The sequence below is a fragment of the Pogona vitticeps genome, chromosome 12 (assembly GCF_051106095.1).
Source record: "Pogona vitticeps strain Pit_001003342236 chromosome 12, PviZW2.1, whole genome shotgun sequence".
Lineage (NCBI taxonomy): Eukaryota > Metazoa > Chordata > Lepidosauria > Squamata > Agamidae > Pogona > Pogona vitticeps.
Window position 1 is genome coordinate 7,439,372 of NC_135794.1, and position 15,849 is coordinate 7,455,220.

The window sequence follows — 15,849 nt, forward strand, 5'->3', positions numbered from 1 at the left end:
TTCAAATACTAGAAAGGCCATCATTTAGAGGAGGGGCAGGATCTGTTCTCAATCATCCCAGAGTGCAGGACACACAACAATGGGGTCAAGTTACACGAAGCCAGATTTCGGTTGAATATCAGGAAAAACTTCCTAACCGTTAGAGCAGTACGACAAAGGAACCAATGACCTTGAGAAGTGGTGAGGGCTCCAACACTGGAGACATTCAAGAAAAACTTGGGTAATCACCTGGCAGATATTCTCTGATTTGTATTCCTGCATGGAATAGGGGTTGGACTCGATGGCTGTATAGGCCTCTTCCAGCTTCATTATTCTGTGATTCTAACTTTAATTAATTATTTTTTTCTATTTATTCAATCTGTGACCAACTCCATTAATTCAGTTCAATTCATTCAATCAATTCAGTATATTGGCCATTTTATACTGGAATGAACACCATCCTGGGTCCACAGTATTTCCTTCCTTTGAACCAATATATCACTCGAATCGGTAGAATTTATGGAACAGTTGACTCAATAAATCCCTGTTGAGTCAACTGGTCTTCTCTGTGTGTTTTCTATGCTACACAACTGAATTATGGCCATTCTTCTTTCTAAAGACTAATGGATGCAACATTATGAATGTAGCAAAGGGAACACAGAAAGAAAACCCATCCGTATTACCTTGTTTACCAATGACAGGAATAAAAACTGAATACAGAAAGTTGCTGAGTTTGCACCACAGTCTTAAGAAAGAAGCTACGTTTGTCTTACAAAATGCTGGATCGTGTACCATTTATCTGTGATAAATTGTAATACTGCTCCTTTTAAAATGCCCTCAATCCTCTGAACTGGGTTTGACAAATTCTGTCAGCAAAAATATTGAGCAAGCAACATAATAATAATTGCAAATTCCAAACCTTTGCAGGGTTTTCTAGACAGAGAATGTTCAGAAGTGGTTCACTGGGATGGCACAGCTTGCCCAAGGCCACACAGGCTGGTTCTTCTTCTGGGGGCCCCAGTGGCGAATCGAACTCTCAACCTTGGGCTCCACAGCCAGATACAGTGGTGCCTTGCATTACGACGTTAATTCGTTCCAGCAAAATCGCTGTAGAACGAAAACGTCGTAATATGAAAATAAAAAGCCAATTGAAACACATTGAAACCCCTTCAGTGTGTTCCAGTGGGCTGGAAACTCACCATCCAGCGAAGATCCTCCATAGGGTGGCCATTTTCGGTGGCTGTCTTGCGAGGAATCCGTCCCAGAAAACAGCGGGGAGCCATTTTATTTACTCGGTGGCCATTTTGAAACCAACGATCAGCTGTCCGAAAATCATCGTTTTGCGAAGAATTGGTTCCCGAAGCAGGGAACCGATCATCGCAAAGTGAAAAAACCCTATTCAGACCATTATTTTGTGATTGCAAAAAGATTGTCATAATGTGGTTTTGTCGTAATGTGGGGCAATCGTAAAGCGAGGCACCATTGTACCTAAACCACTCAGCAACATAACAGTGCAATAAACTATGCTGGGTTCTTTTTTAAAATGGGGGATAATTTTAAGACAATTGCTCTTTAATTTCCAGTTTCTCAAAGAGGAAGTAAAATAGTTATCTTTTCAGTTACTTTTGTATAAAAAAAGAGAGAAGCATTTGAATGCTACCTGCCACCAACATGTAGTACCAAACACATTCTTTTCCTGCCTACCTCACAGCTGTTTCAACAGCCAGAGCACATCACGTGGGCATAAGCCACTGCCTGAACCGTGCAACATTCCAATGCACATCACAGCTCTGCAACGAAAGGAACTAAAAAGTTAGCTGCCTCAAAAAAAGGAAAGGTATCCCTTGTTAAGTTACAAACCATAATGTACCTAAGTTACTGTATGAAGAAATTATATGTAACTTTTTGTAACTAGTTACTTTCCAAGGGCCAGCAGGACCCAGGATTGCATGTACTAGTAGAGCAGTGGTTCCTAATCTTGGGTAACCCAGGTGATCTTAGACTGCAGCTCCCCAAAGCCTTCACCACCAGCTGTGCTGGCCGGGGTTTCTGGGAGTTGCAGTCCGAGAACGCCTGGTTGAGAACAACTGAACTAGAGCCTATACACACACATTCAGGATGTCCACACCATGACTTTGTGCAAGTAATAAACCTGAATGCAGGAAGATTTGAGCCAGTCTGCATCTCAGTCTCTCCCGCCCAACTAGGTGACGCTTTGGTTAGCAAGAAAACAGTTTGTGTGTGTGTGGTGGTGGTGGGGGGGGGAGAAGGTTTCTCAGCAACAGATTGTGAAACTGGTAGCAGCAGCTGCATTCGTATCCAAGGTCCAGGACGTGTCTCTTATCAAGTCTGACTCTTTGTCTACTTAAGCCCATTATGGCGATCCAGCATGTCATGGTGGCTAGTGTATTAGGGTAAATTCAGGACTAGACTTGGCTCCAATCAGCCTTCGAAACTTATTGGAGTTCAGCAAGGATCAGTCACTCCTGGTGCAGTTTCGATAAATTGGTAGGTGTCTTGGATAGCATGGCGGAACAGCAATTTTCAGTTTCAACTGGTAATCACTTCCAAAACTTCATACTGAGACCATCTGCCGTAGAGCTGTGCAGATTTGTGTTTTCAAACGAGGACTTCCAGAGGAATTTCCCAGATCACACGACACCCTTCCTGCAGTCCCTGCACTCTGAGTGGCAGTCCTTCCTTTACCTATTCTGGAGTGGGCGAGATTTATTCTAGCCGCAGAGCATCTGAGGACAAGAAGCCCACACAGAAAATCACTCCCAAGACCCAAGGTCTTGTAAAAACCAGTCGGAAACTCCTGACACAAGGGCGGAGGTTGCAGATTGGACTCGCCGGAGCGTAACCCATTGCAGAACGAGATGTATCACCAAAAAGGAGAGGCACACAGACCAAAGGGGCACACACAGAACAGTTGTGACCGCCCCCCACAAAAGGATTCCACGAAGCAAGCCCTATAGCCTCCTCCAAACCACAACACAGCAAACATTATTAATACCTCACAATAACGGACTGATGACAGAAATGTACATGGCGAGAAAATAGTGAAGTGAGTTGATGTTTCTCTACGAATTGAGATTAGTGTTTTGATCTAGATCCCCTTGTTTGTGGATTCCACTTGAGAGGAGCAGGAAACTTGTAAACTAGGATTTCAATCCAATTGCTGAAGAAGGGTGATAGATAACCGCTCCTCAAGAGCAGCATCCCAACCTGAGAGATCCATAACTTTGATTAGGCTTTTGATCCTGGTTCCTTTTCCTCAAGCAAAATAATAATAATAATAAAATTTTAAAAAAATGCTGGGAGGGATTTCAGGACTACCGGTCCCCCAATTCCTAATATTAATGGGTTTGGGTCATTCATATGTTATTTACAGACAACTTTCCATCTGCGGCCTGCAAGCAAGAGTCTTGCAAACTTCTTTGGGAACCAAGCTAGAAGACTTGCCCATTTTCATTATCATGTTGCATGGGGCAAACATTCTGCATTGAAAACCCAGAATGCACAAAATCAGGGGCTATGCTGAGCGCTTAGACACAGCCAATGAGTTTGCAACTTGTCTCTAGTTCGTATCATCCTAAAGCATTCAAAGGATGTGTTCCAAATGCCTGAAATCAGCTGATATTGGAACCCATAAATTTTGAAAGTACCCCACGCGGCTGGTATCGTATCCATTGCTTATGTGGCTCCGCCAGGTTATGGAACAACACCTTTTAAAGAAATGGACACATTTTCCACTGAAAAACACCACAGGGACAATATTCCAGAAATGGTTACAATATGGGTGTTGGGTTTCTCCCACACAGAATGTTCTGCACCAATCCTCCGACTCTCTTGTCTTTAAAGGACAGAGATCCCCACCTACTAAAAGCTTTTTATTTACTTAAACTATTTTAGAATAATTTAAATGGTCCTCTTTCTCTCTAGTCAGCAACCCCTTTGACTGAGTAAACCAAAGTGTAGTGAGGAAAAATTTGGGTGCCAACTTCTTTTGTGAGCGTCCTGTTATTAAACTAGGGGGAGGGTTTCTGGGCATTATGGCCCCCCTTGAAAGAGTGGAGATTGTAGCCTCTCATTCACTGCAACAGTGAAAGAAAAGGGGTTTTCCCTTGAAAAACTTCCCTTTCCTTGTAAACGAGGTACACCCTTAGCCGCTCTTATTTACAAACAAGAGCTTTACGGTGCAGTGGTTAAACTGCAGTACTGCAGCTGAAACTCTGCTCACAACCCGAGTTCAATCCCAGGTAGCTGGCTCAAGGTTCACTCAGCCTTCCCTCCTTCTGGGGTTGTCAAATTGAGTACCTAGCTCACGGGGGAAGTGGGGGCTTTAAGTGCCATGGGGCAGAATATAAGCAGCAGGCTTTGCTTTTGTAAAAACTAAACAAACAGAGACCTCCAAAAAGTTGGGAGCGGTGGCTAAAACTGAAGGGCGGTGTGTGTGCCCCTCACCTCTAAATTTACAGAAAGCTCTGGCTTGTACTCAAAGCAGGTCACTTACCTTCTCCTGGTACTGCCGACGGGAGGAATCCAAAGACTGGATGAGGGCGGTGGCGTGGCCGATGAACATGGCATAGCAGGTGGCCCCAACGATCATGCTCAGCATAGTGAGCCATACGTCGGACATGCCCACTGGGGCTTGCTGCCCGTAGCCGATGCACAGCATGTGGCTCATGGCCTTGAACAGCGCATAGGAATACTGCTTTCCCCAGGAGTCATTCTGAAGAGACAGACAGACAAGAGTTACAAGACACCGGGGTGGACAAAGCCTGGGAGATCTTTACAGCCTTGGCCTTCAACACACACATATTGGAACTACAAATTCCAGAACTGTACAGCCAAAGGTGCTTTGTCCAAAAAGAGAGAGAGAGGAACTTTTCCAAACTGCCCATCACATAGACCGGCTTGCATCTAAAGGGAAGGTCCAATCGGGGTGGAATTTCTTCAATTCCATGATGCTCCCTTGGCACTTGTAAGCGCCATCCTGGAAAGCTTGGCCATCAGAAGCATACAGAATCCTTGGGCCACTCCCTGGCAGCCTGGCCGAGGCCACCACAAATGCCTGTCCCATTCCTATACCCTGAGCACTGCCAGGCAGCTGGATCTGCTCATATTTTCAAATTTGCCATGCTATTCCTCATCACTCTAAGGACTCGTAAGAACATAAAAAGGTGCTAGAGGCAAATGCTAATCGGAAGGAGTTGCTCCCTCCACAGCCAAGTACAGCAGGATCGTGGGATCCAGGGGGGAATCAGTTTGAAACCCCACCGCCCTGTGCATGCTGAAAAACACGGAAGTATCAAACACTGTACACTGCATGGTCTCTGGCTTTCTCTCATATATACACCCTATAAAATGTATAATAGGTATTTCGGGGGGGGGGTGTGTTGTTTATTATTTTCAGGCAGTGAATCCACAGATGCAGATCCCATGGATAGGGAGGGTCCTATTGTAAACCCACTAGGGCTTCATGATCAGTGTACATTTACCAATTTTCCTTCCTTCCTTCCTTCCTTCCTTCCTTCCTTCCTTCCTTCCTTCCTTCCTTCCTTCCTTCCTTCCTTCCTTCCTTCCTTCCTTCCTTCCTTCCTTCCTTCCTTCCTTCCTTCCTTCCTTCCTTCCTTCCTTCCTTCCTTCCTTCCTTCCTTCCTTCCTTCCTTCCTTCCTTCCTTCCTTCCTTCCTTCCTTCCTTCCTTCCTTCCTTCCTTCCTTCCTTCCTTCCTTCCTTCCTTCCTTCCTTCCTTCCTTCCTTCCTTCCTTCCTTCCTTCCTTCCTTCCTTCCTTCCTTCCTTCCTTCCTTCCTTCCTTCCTTCCTTCCTTCCTTCCTTCCTTCCTTCCTTCCTTCCTTCCTTCCTTCCTTCCTTCCTTCCTTCCTTCCTTCCTTCCTTCCTTCCTTCCTTCCTTCCTTCCTTCCTTCCTTCCTTCCTTCCTTCCTTCCTTCCTTCCTTCCTTCCTTCCTTCCTTCCTTCCTTCCTTCCTTCCTTCCTTCCTTCCTTCCTTCCTTCCTTCCTTCCTTCCTTCCTTCCTTCCTTCCTTCCTTCCTTCCTTCCTTCCTTCCTTCCTTCCTTCCTTCCTTGAGCTACATGTGGGCACTTATATGTGGGGTCAGGAGCATTGCGCATTGCAGACAAAACCAGGCTTTGGTACATAGATTAATTCTCACACATATGTTCTCGCAGACATATATGAAGACACAAATAGTGCACAAATAAACAATACACCAACATAGAGGCTCGCCATCACCCTTACACCTATTGCACACCCTTTGATCTAATGCATTGCGCCCTGTTTTACACAACGGATTGCACCTCCTGGTATATATTCCAATACCTCCGGTTTTATACAGTGTATTATAGAATCTACTGGACTTCCCTCATTTCCCCAGTGCTGTTTTTGCCCAAACAACCCCATGAGACATGAACACATATTCTTATTCCGTGAAGAACATTCTCTGTAACAGCTTGTGTTTTTCCTTCCCGTAAAATTTAATCTATAACCCTCTCCTGCTGATCCCAGCACAAAGACGCACGACTGGAGCATATTTCCTCTACACCATTAAATGCCGATCTCTTCAACTTTATTCATACAGATTAACCACTCTTTTGTTCATTTGACGACAGCGAATGGAATATAGCAAAGCTAGCCGAGTGGGTGGGTGGGAACGACAAAAGAGAGCGGGGGGGGGGGTCTTGTTTGTGCTGGCCCAGCAGCTCTACCAATTAACATTTTGTATTTCAGAGTCATTCCCCTGATCAAATTAACACATCTTCTCTCCTGAAAGCTGAGATGGTGTACAGATCCATGTCCTGCTTCACAGAGGACAGGCAGTGATTTTCTGTTCAAAGGACTGCACAGTCGAAGTCCAGTTTTAAAAGGAAGGCAGAAAAGCATAGAATCCTAGAATAATGGGCTTGGAAGGGGCTCATAAGGCCATTGAGTCCAAGCCCCCCACTCTGAAGGCAGGAATCTAAATCAAAACAGATCTGACAGAGGGTTGCCCCATTTTCTTTTGAATGCCCTCCAGCACTGGAGCGCTCATCACCTCCTGAGGTCAATGGTTCCATTGTCGTACTGCTCTAACAGTTAAGACATTTTTTCTGGTATTCAGCCTGAATCTGACTTCCTTTAACTTGAGCTCATTATTGTGTTTCCCGCACTCTGGGATGACAGAGAACGGATCCTGACCCTCCTCCATGTGACTACCTTTCAAGTGCTCTCATGTTTCCCCTCAGTCTTCTTTTCTCGAGGCTAAACATGGCCAGCTCTTTCGGTCTTCCCTCCTAGAGCTTGGTTTCCACCCCCCTGATCATCCTGGCTGCCCCCTCCTCTGAACCTGCTCCAGTTTGTTGGCATCCTTCTTGAAGTACGATGTCCAGAACTGGTCACAGTACTCTAGAGGAGGACCAACCAGTTCTGAATAAAGGGGAACTACTACCTCGTGGAATTTGGAGACTGTATTTCTGTTGATGGTTCCCAAAATCACATTGGCCTTTTCTGAAGCCACATTGCACTGTTGGCTCATCTGCAGCTTTTGATCTATAACAATTCCAAAATCCTTCTCACTTGCAATATTACTGAGCCAAGGATCCCCCGTCTTGGAACTGTGTGGGAGTTTCAACATTGTTCATCAAGACTTTGCAGCATTAGAACAGCAGAGTGAGCAGAAAGCACACAGGACATGCGGTTCCAATCTTACCTATTTAAATGACAGGCTAAAGTCCTATCATCAGTTGATATTAGCATTAGGAAAATCGTGCGAGTCTGGGCAGCCAATTGTTGCTCATTAACAAGATGCTGGTTGGGTTCTTGGCATTTGATGGATCACGCAAAGTGTGCTATTCATATACATGCCAGGGCACGCAACCAGCACCCCATTAATAGATAGCAGTCTACTGACAAACTTTAGCACAGTTTCTCCTACTCAAGCATAAATTGGCAAGAGGATTCCGGCCAACATAATTACTTCAACATGTACATCTATATCTATAGATCAGCATACACAAATACAAATGCTGGATCTTGATTTTAATAATCCAAAACAGAGCTTTCAAGCAAAGTCTGGGTACATGTCCTATTCTGCTGATGGATGTCCCATGGGCAGACAACTGTTGGACTTACATTCTTCAGCCTGGCATTCTCCAAAGGTTTTGTACTACAAGTCCCATCATGCTTGATGACTGGCCAGGCTGAATTTAGGCCAGTGGAAGGTGCTTTCCAATGAACTGGAGAGTACCAGTTCATCACAAAAAGGGACAACAAGCTCCATGCTAGTGTCCCCCCCGAACCCCATGGTGTCCCCACTAGATTCAGGTAATGAATCCAAGGTCGTTCACGGGGTACCGTCAAATACCTACTGAGCCCCAAGAAACATACACTGAGATGGTTTATAAACAAATAGAAAGTAAACCTTCAGAATGCCACTGGTAAACAAGCCAGAGTTGACATGAAGGATAGCTGTGTGGTCCAAACAGAATAAAATCCAAGTGCAAAAATAGGCCATACCTTTATTGACTGCTAAAAATACCTGTCATACAATACACAAGAATTTGTGGATAAAAACACCACTTGATCAGGTGTGTGCCTGTGTGAAGAACTTAAAAGTCCAAAAGCTCATGGCAAGATGAATTTTGCCAGGAAAGTTGCTCTTAGATGTAAGTCAGGAAATAGTATGGTTGCTGTTTTATGGTTATGGCTAAGGAAGCTGTGGACTGATTGAGTGTAACAACTCAGTTCTCCGGACAAAGAAATATAGGGCACGCATGTACACACACCACACCTGTCCATTTGGCCTTCCTTTGAAGCAGATTTGTTTCTGTGTGGCCCGGGTGGTGGTGGTGAAAACTTGAATCCTCCATCTGAGAATTGGGGGTATTTTGGAAATTCACTAGGTTTACCCAACTGGGGCCAGATTAAAACCGGAGTTGGACACAGCTAGTCCTGACACTGAGCTTGCTAGACAAATAGGCAGCTTCTTCAGTAGAGTACCCATTACCTTCTTAACTTAAGGAGGCACATTGGACATGCAATCCCAGTTCCAACGTACTGCCAACTGGGTAAACTGGAGATCCAGTCACATGCTAAGGCAAATGCATCTCCCCCCCTGCTTTCACACCTTTCTCCTTTCCTCCAGCTATGCAGTTCCTTCAAACTTCCATGTGTGAGCCATCAGACTTGTAGATGAAGCCCATGTCTCCCGCCTGATGGCCAATCATGAAACCAAAACAAGCTTATTTACAATATACAGGGTGAGGTGAGCTTTCGCTGGGATAAGAAGACACAAACAGTTACTTCTTAGCGTAGCCGTGCTTTTAACAATGTGCTTGATGGTAATCCTCTAGTTTTGCCCTGACCTGCTCTGATCCTCTTCTCGAAACTAGGGGCCTTCTCTGCTTCCTGCGTGGTAGAAAATATGCCTGAGAGACATCAGGTGTGTAGGCCTGATAGTTCAGAGTAGACCAGGAGCGGATGGGAGAAGCCACTGCTCTCTCCCTTCCTACACACCAAATCCCCTCCCTGATCAGTATCAGTGGAAAGTTACTGAGATGCATCCTCGGCTGTGCCATCCCATCCCATCCTCTTGCGACACTGGTCAAGCAGGACTTTGGTTCCTCAGAGATGCTGCATGCCATTCAGGCAGGTCAGTGAATGGACAAAGCCACGGTATCGAGTTCCCCTGTGAACGGTCTGTTCCAGCAGGCACAAAGCTTCCCATTCATCGAATGGACAACCCAACGGAGAGGCGCACACAACTTCAGGGCACGACAAAGGTACGGCTCTCGCTTGGCGCCAACCTGTCTCAGCAGACTTTACTAACAAAAAGCTAGAAGGTGCATGGGGTTCTTCCAGGTTGGCTCTCTGCTGCCACTGAGATGTCACAGCAGGATTGGGTTTTCACCTCTGGGACCCTGACGGGTTTCCATCCAAGTGACCTATTAAAGACAAAAAGGGCTGGAACAGAGTCAATGGCAGATGAGACCATTCCACTGTCTTGAATGATGGCTAGGATCCTAGCGGGTGTGGTCATTCTTACAGTGCTGGCATCGCCCAGCTGACTTGCGGCTGAGGGACGATCCTCCTCTCTCTCACCCCCACCAACCCCCAAGAACAGGAGAAATCTAAAGAGAAGCAATATCCTTGTGCTTTGTTCAATTTTTAAAGAGTGATGTTGGTGATGAACCTCAAATACGCCTGAAAGTCAAGTCAGTTATGCTCTCTGGACAGCCTCTCCATGTTTGGTATAAACAATGGCAACTCAAAAAAGTCCTATAGCATGAAGAAATTCATTACAACATGGATTTTCATAGACACACGACCCACTTCTTCAGATGCCTTTAAGCAGCGGTCCCCAACCTTTTTCGGACCACAGACCGGTTGGGGGGTGCAGGCTCCATGTGTGAAGGGGGCAGGGGCACCCCTATGCTTGCGGGTGGGTGTGCCATGCTTGTGGAAGGGTGTGTCGCACTTGCGGGGTAGGTGTGTTGCGCTTGTGTGCACGCCCCCAAGCATGACCCACCCGCAAGTGCGACACGCCCATCGTGCATGCATGTGGGGGGGACGGAGATCCGCGGACCAGTTCAAGGAAGTCCACGGACCGTCACCGGGCCACGGACCAGGAGTTGGGGACCCCTGCCTTTAAGGATACTTTGAAATATGCAATGTAAGAACACAGGATGATGCTTTATCATGAGTCAGTCCCCTTGGCCCATCCAGCCCAATATTGCTCGGCTCTGATTGGCAGCCACTCTCCAGAATTTCAAGCCTGAAGAGGGAATCATGAATCCTTGATGATCCCTGGGGTTCTCCATCAATTTTCCTTCCAAGTGCTACTGAGGTCCAACCCTTCCAAAAACAGACAGCTTGACAAGTTGGATGGGTATTACAGTCACTAAACATGGATCAAGTTTACATAATGTAATTTTGCTACACTTTCAGAATTGGAAAAAAGAATCAATAACTAGTCATTTATACCTAGCTACTTCCAACTTCCGGAAAGGTGGTAAATCCTCCCTCATCAGCCGCGTGCTCAGCATCCACATTGGGGTTTCAGAAAGCTGGTGGCACTTCAAAAACTGATCCCTGTTTTGATGAACAGATGGTTCCTGCAGCAGGATGACACATCTGTGCTGCTGTTTTGTGCAACAAAATTGGTGGGGAGGTATACGCTTGGCGGCAATGCGAGTCCTCCCTGGGCTTGTGAGGTGGAGATGATCTGTCCTTCATGCTGGGACTGGTGAACCGGTGGTGTGTGTGTGTGTCCACTTTCTCTTTGGTAAAAAGATGCATCACCCCAAAGAGGATGAAACTTGTTGGACTGCAGATAGCTCAGTGGTTTAGGCATTTGCCTGCGGAGACACAGGTTGGGAGTTTGATCCCACACTCTGCCTCCAGCGAGAAGAGCCAGCCTGGGTGGCCTTGGGCCAACTGCACAGTCCCAGGGCAACCCCAGAAGAAAGGAGTGGGGAATCACTTCTGGGTACTCTCTACCTGGAAAACCTTGGAAATCCTCACCATAAGCCAGAAGTGACTTCACAGTACACAAGGAACTGCTAGATAGCTCAATAGTTTAGGTATTGGGAGTTCACTTCCCCACTGTGTCTCATGGATAGGGGCTGAACTCCATGATCTGTTCTATAGGAATCCTTCTAGCTCTGTAGTTCTAAGATCAGCAGAGGGAAAACGGGGGCCTGTACACTTCCTGATCAGTTTATTGCCCGAGTACTAACTGTGGACAGGCCCTTTCTTTTTTTTTTTCATCTTTCAATTAGATTCAGAATGGACAGCTCTTCAGTTCCCGGCCATTGAAGGACTGCGGGAATCCTAGTCTTTAAACGCAACATAGTGTAGCTCTGGATGCTTTCTCCAAGCTTCATCTTTGCAGAATTCCCCAGCCTGTCCCTAGAGCCTCACGTTCTATTGCAAAAGTCTTCAGAGAATCAAGCCTTAGAGCAAGAATTAGGGTCTGAGAAGCCCCCACAAAAGGCGAAGAATATCACAGACCACAGAACGACTAGAGGGAATCCAGTCAGTGTACCTTGTCTCTCCTCAGCACTCAGATTGCAGCCGGCAAGCCTTCTCTTGCATACTCATTTCTAGCCCTTCGCATCCCATAACATTGGTTTGCATAAAGCTTTCACTTTGTATTTCTTCTGAACTCCATCAGGCAGAAACATTTAGAGCTCCGGAATAGAGATGGGCACAAACTGTCCAACTGTTCGTTCTGGTTTGTTACTCGGCCGAACAGGAATTCGGCACTTCCCTGCCCTACCTCCTCCAGCAGGCGCCCCTCTGAGTGGGCGCCTACCAGGGGAGATGGGACTGGGAAGCACCAAACCATTTTCAGCCAAAAAAACACAGACCGGCACAAATGTTTGGTTTGTGCCCATCTCTACTCTGGAACAGAGGCGAGAACCTCTAGACCCCCCCTCTGCCACTAGGAAGCAGATGCACCTTATCATGCACCTTGAACACCTCCGGGGAGAACCGGTCAGGATTCAGTTTGAATACCAGTTTTGCAGATCCAAAGGACCAACAATAAACCGACAGGATTCAGGCAAAAAAAAAAAATTAAACAATAATGAAGACAAAAATGTTGTAGCACCTTAATGGCAGACTACTACAGTTTAATGTGAGCTTTTCTGGACAAATCCATTCCCTCAGAATGTCTTTATTTTTTAAAATTTTTCTTTTGTTTTTCACCTGATACGCTAGCATAAGAGTACACAGCGATCTCTTCTAAAATGACAACAGGATTCGGTCACTGCAAGATCATAAACCAGAAGAGGCAATACCTTTAATGGGAACACGAAAAGTCATGTTTCAAGGTGCTGTAGGGGAGATTCTTGTAGCTTCACCTACCCGTCTGGCTTTTTTGAACTCCTAAAAAGAACTCCTAGATATAGGGGCAGTCTATCTCTGACTGCTAGATACCAGGATAGGGGTTCCCAAACTCCGTAGCATCAGGGTTCATTTCCGAGTTCTGATAAATCCTAAGTATCTCTTTACCTCCCGTTACCATCTACCAACCTGCTTTCAGTGGGGGGGAAACTCAACAGATAATTTAAAATTGAAAAACAAAACAAAACAAAAAAACAGGGAAAATACATTTAAATTAAAAAATAAGTGCCAGTCATCTTTCTTGTTATGGAAAGGTTAATAAAAATGTAATTTAACCTTCGGAAAGAGCAGAGGGGGAAAAACATGTCACTTTCACTCTGGTGAGGGAATTTAGTTTGTTAATTACTAAAGAGGGAGGAGTCAATTCAATTCATTGCAGCCTGCATTTCCCTAGATAATGCGTTCCAGGATGACCCGATGTTCTTCTTAGGGACTGGGGTGCTGAGAAGACCCCGTAAGGTCACCGTCCAGACTAAAATCGGGCCCGATGGTTCTGCACTGAACATTCTCTGTTGCGCAGTCTGCTTTGTTACAGATTACATCTGATTGAAAGCATTCGGCAAGCTGATGGCTCAAGATTTAAACAAAACTGCACAGAAGTTAACTTTATAGTCAGACTTCCGGCTTGTGGGATCTCCTTTATTTATACATTTATTCATTTCCTCCCTTCCTTACGAGCATGGCGCGATCCCCAACGCAACACTGGTGAAGAGTAAAAGATATACACTTAGATTTCAAAACATCTGGACTGAGGAATTTATTCTGAGTACCAGAGCTGCTCCCCTCTGGACGTTACCCCCAAATTTCTTTCTCTACATTTTTTAATCTGGGGGGGGGAGTTCATTGCTGCTATTGTCAGATCCATGGCAGTGAGAAATCCTTGCCCCCTCTATTGCAAGTCACCTAACAATCTATGAGGGATCTACCAGGCCCAGATTTAACCTTCTATTCCAGTGGTTCCCAACCTTGGGTCCCCAGATGTTCTTGGACTACAACTCCCAGAAATCCTGGCCAGCACAGCTCATGGTGAAAAGGCTTCTGGGAGTTTTAGTCTAGCTAGCTGGATAGCTCAGTGGTGTAGATCTCTGGCTGCAAAGCCAGAGGTTGGGAGTTCGATTTCCCACTGGGCCTCCTGGAAGAAAGCGCCAGCCTAGGTGGCTTTGGGCAAGCTGCGGAATCCCAGAGCACCCCCTAGAGGAAGAGAATGGGAAACCGGTTCTGACTACTGCGTACCCCCAGAAGGAGGGTCTCCATTATCTGGAATTGGCTCCACTGCATTTAATTGTTATTAATTAAATACAGTTATTGATGTGCCCCGAAGCATTCACAAAGGATTTCAAACCATTTAAATGACCTGCACACAGATGAGTACAACACAGGTGGGAAACTTGAATTGTTTTAGCTGTCAGTGGGCTGAAACTCCCATCATCTTTCATACAGAGGCAGGAAATATTACCTGTTTTGGACTACAAGACCCACCATGGTCATAGACTGGAGTATCAATCTGAAAATGGATGTTTCCCAAGTCTGCCCTCATCACAAGTGATAGTGAGTTGGGCTGATGAGAAGCTGTTTGTTGCCCTCCCTCTGATCTATATCATCCTAATGGTCTCAGTCATTCCTATCTTGGGTCCCTAGATATTCTTGGACCAAGACTCCCAGAAGCCTCCACTACAAACTGTGTTGGCCAGGATTTCTGGGAGTTGTAGTCCAGATGTAGGCCATCTGGGGACTCAAGGGCAGGAACCACTGGCCTACATGCTAAAATCCAATTCTGATTATCTAGAGGCCCTCTAGTTTTTTCTGCTCCAAAAGCAGACACTGGAAACTTTCGCGCCATCAGCCTCCGAGGGCCGAGAGCCCAAATTGGGGGGTCAGATCTCAATGAGCAAAGGAAGCCTCCGGAGAATGTAACCTGGCAGAAAGATATTCTACCATAAGGGAAAACCCATTGCATATTTGATGACTCTTTGGGCATTCATGATCCATGGATAATTGAGGGGATGGGGTGGCGGCGGAGAAATGTTCCCTCCACAAGCGCCATCTCTTCTTATCCATGGATAATGAATGCCTTAACAGAGTTAATGTCATTCCCTATTACAGACCGCATCCGCTCCGGCCTTTCTACAGCCCCACATTTAGCTAAGCTAGCATGCGCCTAATAGACCCTCTAATGTATCTCCCTCTAAACTGCTCCTCCCTGGGGAGAGGAAAAAGCCTTAATGAAGACTCAGCTCACAGCATCCTGAGGTCACTCAAGGCTTAGGCGGCCGCAGGTACTCTTCTGGAGAGAGTCGTTCTTGTTTTGAAAGCATTTCCCTCCACCACCCCTACCTAAAGACCTGCCCAATCTAAGTCTGGTTTAAAGATAAAGAATGAGAAAGAAGGAGATCAGGGGGGGCCTGGGAGTTCTCCAGCCACAGTTGACAGCACCTGGAAAGGCACACTCAACAGGTCTGCAGGTCACCTGGTCGCTGTGTTTCCCTCCCACTATGCATTTTATAAATTACAAAAAACACACATTTCCTCCTACAGGTGAAGGGATACAATTCTGTGTAAGCCAGCGTCCTTTGGTCTCTCTTTCGCTCACAGCATGTTCTCCTCCATGTAAGTGGACTCTGTTAGCCTGTTGGAAGCAAGTGTGGAGGAGTGGGTAGAGTAACCGACTAGGACCAAGGAGATCTGGATTGTGGATGGGATGGTTCGCAGTTGTCTGTACACCATGTGTTTGCTGGGAAAAGGAGTGAATCAGCCCAGCCGCAAAGTGGATGAATTCACAGGATGAATCCTCATCTCATTAGACCTAAAGACTCCTGCGTAGTGAGTCCCATCAGTGACAAGCCATTTACAAACCATCAAGCATTTAAAAAAAGATTAAGACTGCTATTGTAGTAAAAGCCCTCCTAGGAGCAATGGAGAAATTGCTAAATTTCCCTAAGAGAAATTAGGACTGCAGTCAAT

The 15,849-nt window shown here is 45.9% G+C and overlaps 1 protein-coding gene across 1 annotated transcript in view; it reads right to left on the bottom strand.

Annotated features, from left to right (window-relative positions):
* Nucleotides 1-15,849, bottom strand: part of HCN4 (hyperpolarization activated cyclic nucleotide gated potassium channel 4) — a 115,080-nt gene that overhangs the window by 21,064 nt on the left and 78,167 nt on the right. Inside the window, exon 4 of the mRNA XM_072981658.2 lies at nucleotides 4,496-4,714. Coding sequence (XP_072837759.2) covers nucleotides 4,496-4,714 — 219 coding nt within the window. The remainder of the gene's footprint in view (nucleotides 1-4,495; nucleotides 4,715-15,849) is intronic.